The sequence below is a fragment of the Mauremys reevesii genome, linkage group 1 (assembly GCF_016161935.1).
Source record: "Mauremys reevesii isolate NIE-2019 linkage group 1, ASM1616193v1, whole genome shotgun sequence".
Lineage (NCBI taxonomy): Eukaryota > Metazoa > Chordata > Testudines > Geoemydidae > Mauremys > Mauremys reevesii.
In genome coordinates, this window is record NC_052623.1 from 156,669,931 (window position 1) to 156,689,283 (window position 19,353).

The 19,353-nt window shown below is 38.7% G+C and overlaps 2 protein-coding genes across 11 annotated transcripts in view; one reads left to right on the forward strand and one right to left on the reverse strand.

The window, feature by feature from the left end:
• CASK (calcium/calmodulin dependent serine protein kinase) overlaps positions 1-19,353 on the reverse strand; it is a 407,811-nt gene that overhangs the window by 172,555 nt on the left and 215,903 nt on the right. The window lies entirely within an intron of this gene.
• On the forward strand, positions 3,342-6,539 carry GPR82 (G protein-coupled receptor 82). The gene is made up of 2 exons (XM_039525926.1): positions 3,342-3,409; positions 4,805-6,539. The coding sequence occupies exon 2, from the start codon at positions 4,836-4,838 to the stop codon at positions 5,880-5,882; it is 1,047 nt and encodes a 348-aa protein (XP_039381860.1). The 5' UTR covers positions 3,342-3,409; positions 4,805-4,835; the 3' UTR covers positions 5,883-6,539.

A 19,353-nucleotide genomic window follows, 5' to 3' on the forward strand; every position in this document is an offset into this window, starting at 1 on the left:
ATTTTTAAAGTGTTAAAGACACCACCTTATTTGTTAAGAATACATTCATAGTCCACGCAAATGGCACTTGGTGCAATCAAGCAGAAGTATCCTTTCCAGATGCTAAAAAAGCAAAACCACAGCATGAGCTTACTGATTTACAAGTGAACGACACAAACTACATTTGAAAAACTTTCTAGACAACCCTTGTGCTGGACTCCAAGTAACCACACTTGAGGAAGGTGGCATTTAACATCTTGACTATGTTTGGCTCGACATATGTGTGAGAGTCAGAATTCTTAACAATGAACAACAAAAAACTGCGTAATTGTGCCGTTTTCACTGATAATCATCTGTACAATTGCCTCAATCTTGCCTTGACTTAACTCACTCCAAATGTCAAGGCCCTTCTCTGGCAGAGGACCTGTCCCTTTTCCTACTGATGGTGAATATTATAATTCTACATTATCCATGTATATTTTATTTATAATTCGTATTGCTGTACAAAATTACATTTTCAGTAGTGATCTGTAAAAACCTGTTAGTTTTAACAGGTATTTCACAGTAATTATTCCTATGTATATACATATATGCCTACAATAATTTTATTTGACAAAACCAACACAAATACTCTGTAAACTGAAAGTGTCTGAAAGTATTTTGACAGGTTTCAGAGTAGCAGCCGTGTTAATCTGTATCCGCAAAAAGAACAGGAGTACTTGTGGCACTTTGTTAGTCTTTAAGGTGCCACAAGTACTCCTGTTCTTTTTGAAAGTATTTTAATACTAATATTTGCATTTAACTGACATTTTAGCTACGTACTTTCTCAAAGTCTCAGATGTAATTTATTACATCTTTCTTGGAAGTTATTTTTAGGTTATATAGTGGTTTGATTTTATTTTTCATTTAATGCTCTAAAAATATAAGCAAAAGGGGTATATATTATTAAGGTACAGCATTGTATGAGTTTGTTGAACAGGAGCACTTGCAGTGTGAAAAACGTTTCTTTGGATTCTGGCCCTTGACCAACCCATCCTATTTTTTCCCCTCCACTCCCTCTAATTCCTATCCCCTCACTTGAGCCCTCATCGCTCTTTCTTCCCCCACCACCTATTGCCACTTATCTTCCTCCTCAGACCTCCATCTCTCATTGCATATCCAAACTCTCAACCCTATTCCCATGTACTCTTCTAGCCCTAGTCACCCCTTGCCTCCGAGCACACATTCATATGTGTAATTTGTTTTTCAAAATTAGTTTCAGTGCCTTCTGAATTATCTGCTGTGCTCAGATTATATTTCTCCAAAACATATGTATAAAAGAACAAAAAAATTCTTAACCAAGGCAGATTTTCTCCAAATATTTACAGTTCATTCTCAGATTTCTGTTCAAGGTGGGTTTCAAACTTCAAAGTTGCTAGTATCTGAACTTTATGAAATCTGTTTTTTCCCCGAGTGGGTTGTATCTCAGGAACCCCTTGCTCAAATGACCCAATTTCGATCAGTAACCCTGCCCTATATTCTCATATAGGGAGAGCCAATCCAAAAATAAACATCTTGGAAGATATAAAAGTTTGCATCCATGTAAGCATCTAGATTTTAGAGGACTTAGAAGAGTCATCCTTTAAGCAGGAAGGGCTCTGTTATACTATGAAATTAATCAGCAACTGCTTTCCTATATCCAAATCCCCAGCACAGAATAATGCTGAAATGGGGACATTTTTGAATGGTGGAGGAAAGGGGCTCAAACATCCATTAGTAGCAAAAGAGGCTCAGATAGGTGTTAAGTGGCCCATTCAGCTCAATGAGATGGCCTCAGATGAGAGAAAACCACCCACGGAGATGAACTCAGCCTGAGACAATGGCTCTGAGACAAGTGAACTGCTCCATTCATGTCAGTGGGTGTTCTGATCCCCCTCCCCAGTGCTAGAGAGCCTGTGGTATGTGGCAGGTATGCACATTTTAATCTGCTTCTCAGCAGTATGCTTTTGGTACATACTCCCAGAACACCTGTTCTCAGCTCCTCCAACTCAGAGGGGCAAGGCTTCCCCAGATCCTAGCTCACATGAGGGGTAGGGAGAAGGGCTCAGACTTCCCCAGAAGGGCAAGCTCCCCACCTCAAACCTGGTCCATCTGATGGTTGGCAGACTACGGTTGAGGGGCAGAGTCCCCCCAGATCCCAACACACATGAAGGTAGGTAGAGTGGTTCAGAACCCCCCCAAGAGAGGCAGACCCCTAGATACTGGCATCTCTCTCTCTCTCTCTCTCTCACACACACACACACACACACACACAAGAATGTTGGGTTGACAGTCACCCCCACCCCTATTCTCCCCACTGCTCTCCTGACACTCACCTCATCTCCTTTCAAGTGTCCCTGTCTTCCCATTCCACCTAGCCCCAACCCCCTTAAACCAGACCTTCTCCCCTCCCCCCATCCTCATTTATCCCTTCCCCTTGCTGCAACCCCCAAACCTCTCCTCCATTCTCCCCTTCCCTTCCCAGAAAGCATTTGGATATCTAATCTCCCCCCTTCAAAACACTGATTACATTCCCCCAAAATTAACCCCCACCCCTTGCAGAGACAGATTTTAGTAACATATTTCCAAACATTTTCCAGATTTCTTCCCTAGGTAGGACTTGACACTAGCTATGGTGTGTGGGGGGTCAGGATCAAAAGCTTATTGCTTATCCCCTCGCATTATCCAGATTCAGTGAACTTTTTGAGGCTACAAACCCTCTTGGCTCCCCTGTCCATGCACGTTCACAGTTATCAGTTTACCTTGTGATTGCTAGGCACAAGCCTAAAATGACAACTAAACACTTTGGCAAATGTACTGAACCACCCAAAGGAGCAGTGCTCAACTATAACCCTCAAGTGAGGGAGACTTTTGTGTCAGGATCAAAGCCATAGTTTGATCCTCAAGTCTGGGGAAAAAATATATGGTTAGAATATGTCAACCTTAAGAAAAGTTGCAATATGAGTCAAGCATGACCGTTTCTCAACTGCTCACCCAACATGCTCCCAACATGCCTGTTCTCTACTCCCCACTGGATGGTGAAAGGGAAGGACTATCTCAGGAATCCCTTGGTCAAATGACCCCAGATATGGATTACTAACTCTACTCCTTTCCCCCAGAGGCTCACCTAATTTCAAGGCAATCTGAGTAACTATGGGTATTTTAAAGCACTTAGAAGTCTCAAGCTTTAAACAGAAAGCTGGTCTTAACCTCAACAAAGCAAACCTCTACAACAAATTCTGAGAACTGAGCACATAGATCCTCTTTTCTGAGTTTAAGAAACATCCCCTTCTCTTCACAAATAAGTAAATAAGTAGAAAGCAGTTTTCAGACAGTGGGTTGGACTGAAAAGGAAATGCTTCAAACAGAAACATCTGGTCTTTGAATTGGAAGGTGCTTGCAGTTTTCAGCGGTAAGTTTAATTGTTAATTCCTTATTTTTTTTCATCTGAACATACAAAAAAATATCAGAATTAGACATTAGACTGTGAGTTAATGACTTCAATCGTTACTCTGGATTTACTTCACTTTAACAGCAGAATTTAGCTCAATTTCCTTAAAAATCCAGATAGTAAATGGGAACAGTTACGTAAAAGTTAGTTTCATTTGAGAGTTACCAGGGCTGGAAGGGGTTTTGCACGGCATCATTTTTAAACAAACCTTTTGAACTTTTTTATTTTTCTGACATAGTACATCTGGCTTTCTCTATCTTCCTTTTGTACCTTTTCATGTTTATACAAAATCTTCTCCACACTGTAGTTAATAACTCTTTTGTATAACAGTTTTAAAATAAAAATATTTTATTTTATAACTTTGGAATGTGAATGAAGTTTTTCCATGAATTTATAAATTAAATAAAATCTCATTAGGGATCTAGTTCATTAACAAGTAAGATGTGCATGAAGAAGAATATAGCAATCTCCAACTCTTTCCCCTTCCCTCCACACTAGCAAGCTGAAACACCAGTTTAAATGGCAGAAAGACATGCTGTCACTGTTGAGTACTTTAACACTGCTCATATACATTTGATTCCTTATCTACAGCCTGTAAACACAAAACAAAAACTAAATTAAACTGGCCAAAATTTAAACTTGTGGAATGATTGCTGAAAAATCTGATGAAGTTTGAAAATATTTCATAATCAGACCAGACTGAACAGGATAGCTATAGCAGCAATGACCAGGGCTCAAGAAGAGAGTGGTAAAGAATACTGGAAGTTTTTCTTTCACCGTAAACTAAATCCTCGTGGCCAGCATTTTAGTGTCATAGTACATCTCCAGTACATATTTGAGTGGAGGCCAGGGAGTGCTACTCTGCATTTCTGCAATCAAAATACTACTTTACGTGTATTTAGCATCTTTGATTTGACAATATCAAAATGCTCTAGAAGCAAAGTATTGTCATGTTATAATTCAGGACACTGAGGTATGGAGAGATTGAAGTGCTAGTCCACAATCATGAATCACTGTCAGAATTTGGATGAATTCTCCAGGTTTCCTGAGTCTCTATGTGCTATGTTATTGGACTCAGGATTTATGATCTAAGACCACAGATATTTAGTGTTATACTACTTTTGTAGTATCCCTGAATCCGTGTGCAAAAAATTTCATGTCAACTCAAAAAGAAACTGCAATTCTACCATCTTGCAGTGTCAAGATGACAACTTCCAGGAGGCTAACTGCTGGGTATAAATATTCAAGCGCCTGAGGGAAGGAAAAGAAATTGTTAGCAAAATTATTAAATTAGTATGTACGACAGCCATTAAATATAGATTACAGAAGAAAATAACTCCTGCAATTGTTTTTCAGCTCAGTGTGCATTTATTCAAGAAAAACCTGAATGGGATTAATGAAAAATTCAACATGTTTTCTTCAACCATCATCGGCTTCTACAGTAGCTCTGCCAATCATCTATTCCTTCCTATTTACTACAGGCAGTTTTGGAAACATTCTCTCTGGGTGGATATTTTCAAAGCACATATCTACAAAAAGAACACAGAACATCTACCTGACAAATCTTGTTATTGCAAATCTATTTGTATGCATAACAATGCCTTTTCTCGCTGCCTACTTTGCAGATGGCTATCAGTGGGAGTATGATTCCATGCTATGTAAAATAGTAAACTACTTTGGAACTCTGGTTATACACACTAGTATGTATGTCAGCATTACAATTTTATGTTGGACTGCTTTAAGTCAGTATTCAACAGTGATGAAAAATAATGACCACACACAATATTCTCCAACAGTTAACGAAAACTACTTCTATAAATGCCTACTGGAAAAGTTTCGTCAGCCAAAATTTGCTAAATACTTGTGCATCAGTATATGGATCATTGTACTGGGCGTAACTGTACCAGTGATAGTGTATGATTTGTACCTAGAGCCTGATCAAGAACAAGTTGACCGATGCTACCACTGGAAAGCAGAAAATGGCGAACTCACTGCAAAGATCACAGTTCTTATTGCTACTGCATGGTTTTTTTTATTTTTTATTACAGTATTATTCTCATACTATTCCCTTGTCAATCACCTGAGTAAAATGCAGAAAAATACTTGCATTGGAAAGAAACATCTAATTTACAGTACAGTCAAAAGAAACATTTTTGTCATCCTGCTTATATTAACTGTCTGCTATCTTCCATATCATATTTTAAGGCCAGTTTTTTATGCGCTGCTTGGTAGTGAAGACTGCCAGATGATGAACTATTTAGTGGAAGCAAAAAACTTTCTTACTTGTCTTGCAGCTGCCAAAAGTAGTTTAGATCCTGTTGTAAATCTTTTATTAGATAAAACATTTAAGAAGAGTCTGTACAATCTCTTTAGAAAATCTTCATCACAAGATCACAATCTTACAGCTGATATTGAAGAGACTACACAAATGTGAAGATGGAATAAGTAAAAATCTTAACCGGACATACTTTAGGACAAAACCCTTTTTGCCAAACAGCTACCTATAACAGAAGAATTCTTTCTATCCACAGTGAAAATGAAATTTACAGATAAAAGATGAATTTATAGAATTAAAAAAAACCCTGCTTATGAACATTTGAACTGTTAGCAAAGTTGGAAACATGAATTGTTGCTTGATGATCCTTTATACTTCTTACAATGAACTGTGCACTATGATTTTGCTTACACAAAATGAAAAAGGGATTACATTTTATGTTTGAACTATACACATTGATTAATTCCAGTCCTTGGAGAAACCAAAGACAAGGAAAGTGAAGAGAGCAGACAATAGATCAAAGGTAATAACTTGGCTCTCCAGTATCATCACAAATATGCTAAGGTTTCAGACACAATCTCTCTTAGTTAAATTACAAGAACAAAAATTAAACAAAAGAAACCAAACTACACATGGGTAGTTTTTATGGTATAATTAAATCAAGTGTCTGAGAAATATAGATGTACTTGCAGAGAGCTAGCCAGGAATTTGGAATTAACAGGATTGGTTTTTTTGCTCAGAGGTACTGTGGGGAAGGTGGTTTCCGTGTCTTTTGGGATGAGTCCATTACATGGATTGAGCAATGAAACTGACAGGAAGTGTGAGGGGAGATTATTCTAAAAACTCAAATATCAGACTAAAGAAACATTCTTCCTACTCTTTACTTAAACTTTGTCCATCACCCTAGGAATGGTATTGTCTGAACCATATGAGGCCTCATCCTAGCATCAGTGGGAGGAGGCTTATAATAGGGTTGTATAAAAAGGCTGGGAGTCTCATAGGGGTGATCAACTTCTGGTCTTATTCTTGCCTCAGACATGGACCATGGGATGAAATCACACAGTAACACCCGCAAGGTTGACAAGGGTTTGATGGTGGTTACTGACCTATGGAGGTAAGAGACCCAGAGAAATAGGAAGAAATCTGTAAGATGGAATGAGGGACATATTGTTTTAGATGTTTTCTATAGTTTGTTCTGGAAATCCTCATGTAGGAGCCCATCCATAGCAGTTGTGTTCCTTGAATGACTATTTGCAGCCATAGTTCTATTTTTGTGACAACGGATTTACTGTAAAATGCTGTGCACACCCACCTACTGTTACATAAATAATTAATAATGAATGTTATTTGTCTCACTTCAAAAGCTGGTCTTACCCCACTGATTAATCTAAAATATTTAATTTATACAAGAATGATCATAACCAAAGAGATGATTTATACAAATATCTGACAAAAAAACTGCATCAAATAAACATATGTACAATATTCTGACATATCCTAATATATATAAAAAACTAAGCTTATGCAAAATAGAGAACAGTAAAGTGCACACAAAATGTACCTGATCTCAATACTAGCCCACAGATAATCCTCCACTACAGGTCTCCTTTTGTCCAGTCTAGTCTTAAATTAGGTAAATCATGCGGTTTAATTAGGATGACACTGACTCTTCATCAAGGCTCATCATTTAAGGATGGACAAAATAAAGGCATTTAACAATGTGAATGAACAAGACAATTAATGGATAATCAACTGGTAATCACAGAGTACACTTCTAGCTGGAACACGGCTTGCCTTATGAGGTTTCTCACTGAAGAAGCTTGAGGACCATGGAGAAAAAAACCCGTTATTAAGTAGCAATTTTAAAGAAATTATAAACAGAGGATTTAGATTTCTTGTTGAAATTAAAAGTTTTTTTCCCCCTGCACTTCCTCTTTCTTCCTCCACCATGCTAATTCACTGGAGGCAATACAAACCCACTGTAAATACAAAAACATAGCATCTAACATGTTCAGCATTAACTGAATGTATATTCATTGTTGATGTGTAAAAGAGTAGCCACTTAACTGCAATACAATATCATCTCTTTCAAAAATAATATCCATGTAATGGACAATTTAGAAATGCTTACATGCAAAAATCTATTTTTTTCAAGCATTTTGATTGAAACTCATTTGTGCTCTAGCCCAGCGGTACATAAAAAGCACTAACAAAGTCAGTACAAAATAAAATTTCATACAGACAATGACTTGTTTATACTACTCTATATACTATACACTGAAATGCAAGAACAATTTTTATATTCCAATTTATTTATTTTATAATATAGTTAAAAATGAGAAAGGAAGCAATTTGTCAGTAACAGGGTGCTGTGACACTTCTGTATTTTTATGTCTGATTTTGTAACCAAGTAGTTTTTAAGGGAGGTGAAACTTGGGGTACGCAAGACAAATCAGACTCCTGAAAGGGGCACAGTAGTCTGAAAAGGTTGAGAGCCACTGCTCTAGCCTATTACATACATTTTATTACCAACTTTATACAATATCACAAACAATGCAATAAAAATTATGCAACATCTGCTGTTAGTTCAGATAACTTGCAGAAAAAAAGGTCCAGATTTGAAATCCCGGTTAAACTGAAATCAATGGCAAAATTCCCATTGGCTTCAATGGGGTCAGGATTTCATTCAAGAGGCACCAGAACACAATTTAAGTGAAAGTTATGCAAATTTAAAATAATTAAATCAACAATGCCCAAAACGACACAATGAAAATTTGGACACTTTTTAAAATGTGGTTATATTGCAAAAAGGGACTATCGTTAGGTTTGCTGAAGATAGTGGGTTTGCACATATACCAGAGAGAAGAATTTCTTCAGAGAACCTTTATAATCATCATCACCATCACACTCATAACTGCACTGGTTGTTGGGGCACCATCACTGATAAGCAATCAGTCAACTGTCTCCACCCTTGGTGATTGTGTGTCAGTGCTTGAGTCTCCGCAAAGTCCACTCCTGTCCACTCTTATGTTGTCAATCCATCTCTTCTTCTGTCTACCTCTTCTTCTATTCCCCTGTACTGTCCCTTGGAGGATGATCTTGGATAGGCCAGATGATCTTGTTACATGGCTGTACCACTTCAGCTTGCTCTTCTTCACGATCTTCAGGAGATCTTCATATTACCCAGCGCATTGGGTGATGATGTTACGGACCTCTTCATTAGTGACGTGATCGAAGTAGGAGATGCCCAAGATTTTACAAAAGTATCTCATCTCTACTACCTGTATTTTCCATTCAAGTTCCACCATAAGGGAACTTTTCCATAAATTCTGCCGTAATTCTGGCAAGAACTGTGCAAACAACAGCAACAGTGGCAAAGCTAAAGCCAATTTGGAGGAATAAGAACATCTCTCTGGAATCCAAACAAACTGCTGCACGTGCTGGTCATCTCCCTTTTTCTGTGTGTGCGAGAGACATGGACCCTTATGGCAGAACCTTCATAATAGTGGTGTATAAACCAGAAAAATATCAAGCTAGATTTCAAGTCCCAAGATCCCAGACTCAGATTGCAGGCCTGGCAGTACAAAAAATCCACAACGTATTGATTACGCTTTAAATATGTGGTTTAAAAAAAATTACACACACATGCCCTTCCTCTGCTCCCTCCCTCATCTGCTGTCCCTTTCCCTTTGAGTTCCTGCTCACCATCAACCACTCAGTATCGCTTCCCTCGAAAACAGTCTTTATTGCTAATTTGACTACAAAATGCAGTTAAGATCTTAAAATAGAAAATGTACAAATATATTGTGAGATTCCATGTTTGCTGCAATGGCTTCCAGATCTAGCTTGTGTGTGTGTACGTACACACACACACACACACACGGAGTGGGGGAGGGGGGCGTGTTTTAATACACCAAAAATTAAAGAAAACATTTGTGCACTTTTTAGAACAAGGAGAATATAGTGAAAACAGGATACAGAATCTATATGTACTGTTTTGTAAATAAGAAATTGTACTACTGTTTGGCTATTAATTCTAATCTTATTTATATTAAAATTGATTACTGCTTGCATTTTTAACTGTAAACCATTAAAAGCTTTTGTATAAAGACAAGCAATTAACATTCTCTATTTGTTAAAGAGGTTAAAAATCAGTTAGTTTAAGAACAAATTTGCTTAGATATTGCAAACGGTATCTTAGATTTTAAAAATACTTTGTTTTAATAATTTAATATTAATTACACAATAATATTTTTTATTATTTATACTCTATGTTCACTTTTGCATTTCTCTCATTTTTGAAAATGAAAATATAAGAGTCTGTCAATTTCTTATATTCAGTGTTGTTGTATCTGAGTTGGTTCCAGGGTATTAAGAGAGACAAGGTGGGTGAGGTTGTATCTTTTAATGGACCAACTTCACTGGTGACAGGCAAGCTTTGGAGCTTACACAGAACTCTTCTTCTGATCCTTTGCGCATGAAGACTGAGAGGCCCAGGATACACACCGTAACACACTTAAAACTGTCTTCATCACACAAGGACCCTTCACAGATAAATAGATAGCATCATGGAACAAGCTATCCAAATACCCTGAGAAAACATGGTTCAATACAGAAAAAAAAACAAAAAACCTCCAACCACACACCCCTAGTTGCTACCTACCACCCCATCCTGGAACCCATATGGGGTATCATTAAACAATTACAAACCATACTCAATGGGGACCACATCCTGAAAGAAGTCTTTCCTTACCCACCTTTTCTGGCCTTCAAACACCCCGAGCCTTGCCAAACTCATCACCAGAAGCAAGCTTTACACGCACCAAGACCCACCAAGTCAAAGCTGCACCAGACACTGTCATAACAGATGCAAAACCTGCAGACATATCTCCACTGCTACAATGATCAATACCCCCAGTGCCCAATGCCCCCCTCTCCCCAACACACCTTTCAAGATCCACAGGTCTTACACTTGCCTATCAATGTGGTGTATTTCATTCAGTGCACTAAATGCCTCAACAACATGGGTGAAACAAGATAATCACTGTGCTCGTGAATGAACTCTCAGAGAAAAATGATAAAAGACAAAAACACCATATCACTCGTGAGTGAACACTTTTCACAAAACAATCACTCCGTAGCTAGAGAGACAAAGTAGGTGAGGTAGTATCTTTTATTGGACTAACTTTTGGATTTAGACTGAGCTCTTCTTCTAAACGATATTACTTCACCCAACTTGTCTCTCTAAAATCCTAAGACCAACACTGCATATCACTCCATATCTGACCTATCAGTCCTCATTCTCAAAGGAAACCTGCATAACATCTTCAAAAGACACTAAAAATCATGGTCTTAATAAAGACACAGAATTTATGGCTTATTACAACAATCTGTAACCCACTAGCCCACCTTTTTAAATTAGCCACTTATTCTAAACAATCTGTTCCACCTTCTATTTAGTTATGATAATCCAAGTACCTGAAGAAGAGATTTGTGTAGCTTGAAAGCTTGTCTCTTCCACCAACATAGACTGGTCCAATAAAAAAAAGTACCTCACCAACCATGTCTCTGCAATATAATGGAATTTTTATAATTTTTTTAAAATGCAGTAGGTCCCTGCTGTAGAATACATTATTAGAATAGTATATCTGACAGAAATGGACTTTTTTTTTTTTTTTTTTTTAAAGCAGAGTCAAGTACTGAAGGTTTCTGGTTGGTGTGATAAGACCATACAGTGCAAGATTTCTCCATCTGTCTATGACACCAGTCTTAATTGTATGTGAGAAGACGGCCCAAATGATGAAAGGAGGGATTGGAAAGGAGAAGTGACAGGTCATGTGATTTCACAGTAGGGACCTATGTACTTCAAAGAACTCACCCTTCGAGAGAGGAAACAGTGTCTGAATGGCAAATGACAGCAGTCAATCAAAATTACAGATACACAAAGCTGCCTGTGTGATCCTGGGAAAGTCACTTAAACTTTTCAGAGGTAGTCTATCTTCCTCATTTTATGGGTGCCCAACTTGAGACCATGGGGCTGTACGCTCACTGCGGCAACTGAAATCACTGGGAGGCTGTACTTTGAACATATAAAGTGCTATAAAATGCTAAGTACTCAGAAAACATTAGGTCCTAACCATCTAAAATTGGGCACCCAAAGTTAGTGGACACTTTTCCAATTTTGGCCTTAATCTCTGCCCATCTGCAAAATGGGAGAGTAATATCCCATCTCTTCACAAGGGTGTTGTGAGAATAAATTAGTCAGTCTTTATGAAGATACTACAGAAAAACAGATGAGGAAATTATTAATTCTGTCTTTAGAGCAGGGTTTCAACAATGTGCAGGGTTTAAATAAGGCCTGTGACACTGAACCGTGGGAACAATACAAAACACGGTTTATACTGTGAGCTTTTATTCAGTGAGCTTTATCCAACCTGTGCACTGAATGAGGCAGGAGGCCTACGGAAAAAAATATTACATAATCATGTAATTAAATACTGCATCACCAAGCAAATGCACAAGGGGGCAAAATTGCAGTTGTATGGGGAACTTGAATTCTGGCATTTTCTACCTTTTCAGTGCTAGACTTTGCAACTTTAACATTCTTTTAACACAGTTTGCATGTAAATTAATATATATGTACTCACACACACACACATATTTAGTGGACAGATTACATTCTTGATCTGGAAATCTAATAATATTTGCGAATAAAAGTCTCACATAGTAGCTGGTACCAGAACCACTCATCCCCAGATAAAACAAAAAGGTTCCTTTGAAGTCAGAATATTGGAGGTGAGAGCCTGCTGATAGGATTCTCAGGAATTTAGAAGGAAAGACCTTATTAAAGAGCAAAAATGAACAACAACTCTGAGCAGGTCACAAGTTCACTTGTGCTGAAAAGGATAAGGTTTCTCCAGACCTTCTGCACAGAAACAAATAAACCAGCAATACTGATACAGACAGGTCATTCAGTTATAAACAAAACTAATACTAAAAGATACTTTAATTTTCCTCTCTTCTTACCAAGAGTAAGAACCCAAAAGGAAACAAATCATCATGCTACATGTTATAAATAAAAATGAATAGGCAAAATAAAAATGAAGATGCAGAAGGAGTGTATGGGATTATTCATGGTGAAATATCAGTTAGCTTGGACTAACATTTTAGCAGAATCAACATTACTTGTCAAAGCAGCAAAGAATCCTGTGGCACCTTATAGACTAACAGACGTTTTGTAGTATGAGCTTTCGTGGGTGAATACCCACTTCTTCGGATGCAAGAAGTGGGTATTCACCCACAAAAGCTCATGCTACAAAACGTCTGTTAGTCTATAAGGTGCCACAGGATTCTTTGCTGCTTTTACAGAACCAGACTAACACGGCTACCCCTCTGATTACTTGTCAAAGTTAGTGATGCCCTGTTATTTCAACATACACATACATGCAGAAGTCTAACTGTTTTCTTATAAACTTCACACTATTTTCCCTGAACACAACAAATATTCTGTAAAGTAGCAGTAAATCAAATATTCTCCTTTTGATTTTTATATTCATCTTTTTAGTTCAGGGCTGTAATTTTAAATTAGAATTTTGACAAATGATTAGAACATTTAAAAAACAATTATTTGCTGGATTAAATACTTTCCCCTAGTAATTTACTTTATAATGCTCACTGTAGAGACTAACGGTCTTTCTTTATAGAAATTTCCAAGAGAAACACCACCACACCATTGAAAATCCACAAACACTGTTTCTTTGTGTCTTTTCTCAAAATTGTTCCCTCTGAAGCTCAGAAATTTGTTTGTTCTTTTGTTTTACGTCAGTCAAAAAAACAGGAGTAAAATCAAATCCTCTACAGCAAAATTATTAGTATCTCAGATACATTATGCCAGCGTCCACTGTGAGAACGTAACAAAATCCTGTCTTTGAGAAGCATCAAAACCATGGAGTTTAGAGCACAGCCCCTCATATGTTCATCTTGTTTCAGCTCTGGTGATCAGTGAAACATCTAACTGCCTCCAAATCTGCGAAAGACAATTATTTTTAAACTAAAGAGAGATTTTTATTTCTCTTAAGTATACTGTGTATATATTTACAGTGACCTCTATACTCGATTTAGACACCAAAAAAGCATCAGGACTTGTTCAACATAAAAAAAGTCTGGTTCTCTCGTCTTAAAATACTGTCCTGACAAGTTTAACACAAAAAACAATACTTCCAACCCACTGCCTCAAATACGGATTTTTGGAGGTGCCATGTAACAGTATAATATGTAGTTGTACTTTTTTGAAAAAACATTTTCTGTTCCATCAGTTTCAGAGCTACTGAGATGAATTTTTTGCTATCTGAAGAAGGCAGGAGCCTACACATTGTGAATTATACTTTAGCAGATTTATCTGTTTTACTGGCCACTCTTTGTATTTTTGCACAGCTTAAACAAACACAAACCTTCTCAACTCTAGGTTACATTAAATTTATTTTCATTACCAAAATCAAAACTTTGTATAAAGGTCAAATTCATCTGACAAAACATCAATCGTTTGATGGTTTGGGTGTCACCCAAGACACTCAGATAATCTAACTGTACCCTATTATTTTATTCAACACATGTGCACGCCCCTATTCGCACCAGCCCCGCCCCCACACTCTATGTACCACATTAAATCTGAGCATTAATTGCAAAACAAGTGAACAAAAATCTGGAAATTTACTTTTAAGGTTCTTGCTATGACCTTAATCCATTCTTATATTTGAACTATTAAAAAGTATTTTCATTACATGAGTTTACAGAATATGCAGCAACACAAAATGTTATATGTTTATATCTTAGTTTGAGAAAAATACATAGGTTAAACAAATAAACAGTAAACTTGCATGTTTTACTGCAGAAATATTTAAAACTCCACCGGATAAGAAGCATAAGGTATGTCAATGGGAGAGTTTCTCCTGTCGACCCAGCACGGTGTAGACACCACAGTAAGTCAACCTAAGCTATGTCGACTCCAGCTACATTATTCATGTAACTGCAGTTGCATAACTAAGGTCAACTTAACCCCACAGTGTAGACCTGCCCTTAGTAATATAAGTACTATTTTCAACATTGTAAATCCCAGCTGTTAATGAGAAACACAAGACTGTGGAGGCAGATGAAGGAATAGTTATATTTTAAAAAATATAGCTATATCTCTGACAGTTATGAATTGTAAACAAGTCACCTTGGTACTTCCTGCTTTTAGAGGAAGATTCCAGACTTATTTCAATTATGGAGAACATAGTGAAATCATTTTGGGGCTTGCGCCCAACCCTATTGCTAAATCTTGTGGTAAGCCTTAGTGCCTAGCATCTGGGACCTATGCTCAATTGCTTTGTAGACTTCATTGTGAAACATCTGGCAGTCTCAGATGCTGTCAGTGGATGGATTTCCTCCCATTATCCTTCCTGGGAAACTCATCAAAAAAGGCAATATTTATGGGGAACAAAAACTTGTACAGTACGCAGGCATATGATAGCAGCTGAGTGCTTTATGCATATCAGTATGGGGGGGAAGGATAGTTCAGTGGTTTGAGCATTGGCCTGCTAAACCCAGGGTTGTGAGTTCAATCCTTGAGGAGGCCATTTAGGGATCTGGGGCAAAAATCTGTCTGGGGATTAGTCCTGCTTTGAGCAGGCGGTTGGACTAGATGACCTCCTGAGATTCCTTCCAACCCTGACATTCTATGATTAATACAATTGATGAAGGTTTTAACAGCTTGTTTATACCTTAAATGCCTGCAGCTTCCAGTGACTGGTTCATGCTCAAGGTGATACCCCAGCATATACTCTCTTGATGTCATCTGCATTTGGTGATATCCCCTTACTGCATGAAATGAGGAAGAGAGCCACAGTCTATCCTCTGAGGACCCACTCTTACCTCCTGGAATAAGGAATGTGCCTGGAGGCAGGAGGGATGCATTGAGGTTGGGGTGTTGCACATAGCAGTGCAGAGATTCTGGGTAGCACTGTTGCTTATAGGAAGCTGGAAACAAGCTGCCATAATGTAGACAGGCCCAGGAACTAAGTTATGGTAGGAGCACTTCAGCCCCCAGAAGAATGCCAGAATCAGGAGGGCACAAAAGTGTCTTGAAGTGACTTTAGCGCCATACTCCCTCTGGGCCACAAGTTCTCTGCTGTATCTATTAGAGGCACAACTCAGAATCTCACCTGGGATGCATGAGGGGCTTTGCAACTGTTAGGCCCTGTCTACACTAGAAAGCTGTATTGCTTTAACTATACCAATATACTTAAAGTGGTACCACTCAGTGTGGATACAGTGATAACAGTATAAAGCATGGGAGTAGTTTGGTGGGGCAAGGAAGCATTGTCCCCCCCCAAAGAGAAGTGAGGCACGAGGGGTGCATGTGGGGCATGTGACTGCCCTTCCTCACCCCCCGATTTCCGTGAGCACTAAGCTGCTCTGCTCGCCCCACTGGGGGCTCTGCCCTTCCATGCTGTGCCTCCTGTTGGCATGTTTCCGGCTCACTCGGCCTCTCTCCCCAACAGACAGGGCCGGGTGGGGAGCAGAGAGGGCAGGACAGAGCTGCTGCTTCTCCTGCCGAGGGTGGCCACTCTGGGTCGCTGCCTCTGTAGCTAGACACCGCCTCCCGCCAAGTCCTAGTACCCATTGTCTTTGCCTTCTATGGGCATCCTTCATGGCCACTATCTTGTTTTCTGTACAATGGTGAGTGCCTGTGTGTGTGTGTATGCAGGGGGAGAGACAGGGCAAGGGGAGCAGGGGGAAGTGGGTTGGGTGGAGGAAGAGGCAGTGAAGAAGGGAGATCGGATAGGGCTGGGGGAAGAGAAGGGGATGGGGCAGGGAGAAGGTGGCTAGGGCAGGGACAGTGGAGAGAAGAAGGGAGAGGAGCAGGAGCTCGGCATGCAGTCTCTCCTTGGCAGCAGCAGCAGCCCCAGCAGGAAGATGGCCACAGCAGCACCCGAAGGCACCAGTAAGGCAGCACCACTGAAACAGCCGGTGCCGGAGTGGCTGCAACTCCTGCACTCAGGTTGCCACAGCAGACACCAGCAGTTTGGGCTCTCCTATTAAGTTGTCCCGTGCCCTCCCGCAGGTACCATTCCAGGCAGGGGAAGAGAACCAGTGAGCAAGGGGAACTGGCTTCAGTGAGCGTGCATGCTGCCTGCCCCCTGAAATACAGCAGTCAAACTATGCCTATGGTATAAACTTTATACCAGCACAGGTATTTTCAGACAGGAATAGGGAATAACTATACTGGTATAACTGCATCCACTCTAGGGCTTGTACCAGTATGCCTATATGAGTTTTGTTTTTTTTAAATCATACCCTACCCAACAGTTATACCAGTATAACTTTCAAGTGTACACCATATTTTACTGAGTGAGTTGTAATGCAATAACTGCAAACTTTAAAAAGTGAAAAGTGGATAGAGCACTGGTAATCCTACATTATTTAATACTTTATTTACCAAAAATCACATGCGCCTCATTCCACTTTATAGACAACATTTACACAATCTATTCAGGTAAAATGGACATTGGTCATTTAGACTGCTAGCTTCCTTTTAAAACATTATCTGTATAGTGATACCTAGAGCTCTATCCTGAGGTATTGCAGTTAACTAAGAACTCAGTATGCAAAATCAGTTTAAATTATTTATTGCAGTTAATTATACCTGCCTATGGTGAACTTTATCAGAAACAGTGTTCCCAGTCACTCAGTTTATTTGATCATTCTGCAGTTGCTTACTCTCTTCCATAGATTTTACTAATTAGATAATTGTGTGTTGATGACAAATCTTGTCACTTAACTTTATTTTATAAATGTAGAAGATGGAGAATAGGTAACACACTGTACATGTTAGTAACAATCCTAGGAACACCGCACTTTTAACTACTCTGCATTGAAGAGAGTGGTTCATTTATTTTTATTTTCTTATATGTTTTAAATCTATGACAGGATTCTACCCCTGAACATGTAATTACTATATTTCCAAAACAGCTTCTTGAAGAACTTTTTTTGGGGTAAAATGTAAATTACATTCACTGGCAGATTGGAACACTAGAAATGTTCAACTAACCATGCAATCTGATTGATATATTGTAACACACAGGACCAGATTAAATAAAAACACTGCTTGATTTTGATATTTTTTAAACTAGATGACATGGAAAATGGTTATTTTACTGAATCTGGCCCCCAGTACATCATAATTTTTTATGTCAAGATTTTCCTCCTGAATACTAAAAACTAACAGTTCTGCCATGGAAACAAACAGAGCAGATTACTATACTCGGGACACTTAAATGTGAGGTTAATGTTATACACAATGGCTATTCTTTCTTTTCTTTACTGACTTTAAACACCACCGCCACCCATTTATATGAATGACTTATTCTGGCTTTAAAAGGATATAGCCAGAGTCCCAGGAATTTCACAATTCTGTGGCTAGAGGTTGCATCTCTGCCCTTTCCTTTGCTGTTTCTAGATAACTAAAAACATGAATGGAGTCAGTGAAAACGGATCCAGTGTTGTTTTTCTGAGTCTGTATATCATATAAACAGTAGCTATGAGAGGTTTGAACTGCCCCATTCATTTCAATTAGTTTTTTTTTAAACTCTGAAACCAAACAGCTACTATTTAGTTAGCAGCTATTTCAGTGTTCAGCATTTTAGTAAAACATCCAGTTAACAGGTTTCTCTCACAATTCCAGTCTTCCAACCTAGGCCACTGAACAAATTATAGTGACACAGCTGTGGTGCTGAACTATACTTGCATAATCCTGCAGTAGTGTAGATTCAGTTTACAGCACTGGAAGGGGTTTTTCCAACGCTGCAGGAGCAAACCCCCCCCAACTGACTGAAGCATTCTTCCGTCCATCTATCAGTGTCTACACCCGGAGTTGGGTCAGTACAGCTATCTCAGCCAGGGGTTTGCATTCTTTACACCCCTATGTAATGTAGTTATGTTGACCTAAATTTTAAATGTAGACCAGGCCTTAGACTTGCAAGAAATGGGAGTCAGTGATCACATCAGATACCAGTCTGCTAGCATGAAGTGTTCATCTAGAAAATTAGAGCATGCAGGGGGCCTGGTCCAATGAAGAAAGAACTCTATTGGAATTGTAAACTGTCAGGTTTAAAATATTTCATCATAAAATGTTCAGCCAGCTCTACTAATCAATATTCTGAACAGGAGGCTGTTCATTTGTTTCTAACAGTGTCATGGGATTCCATGACTGCTGCAATTAAAAAAAAACCACAAACAATCATAGCTTCACAATTGTTCTCTGCATTGCTCCTACCTTCCTATTTATAGCCCCTTATGGTTGAAGACAGTATTCCAATATTAACTAAGGGCTGGTCTACACTAGAAAATTAGGTTGGTATAACTACATTGCTCAGGGGTATGAAAAATCTACACCCCTGGGTGGCATAGCTAAGCCGACCTAAGTCCCCATGTAGACTTGTTTCCATTAAAAAAGTAAATGCTCTGGTTTACACATCCAAAGTGACTATACTCCTTTCTTTTTGCCCAAATCCCACACACCAGAAATAAAATAGGGCACAATTTAGCTTTAAGGAGAATAGCTTTAAAAAAATTTTTTTTTCTTTCTTTC

What these genes read in the sequence shown, in the direction of transcription:
- GPR82 (XM_039525926.1), top strand. Translation starts at nt 4,836, where the DNA reads ATGGGATTAATGAAAAATTCAACATGTTTTCTTCAACCATCATCGGCT.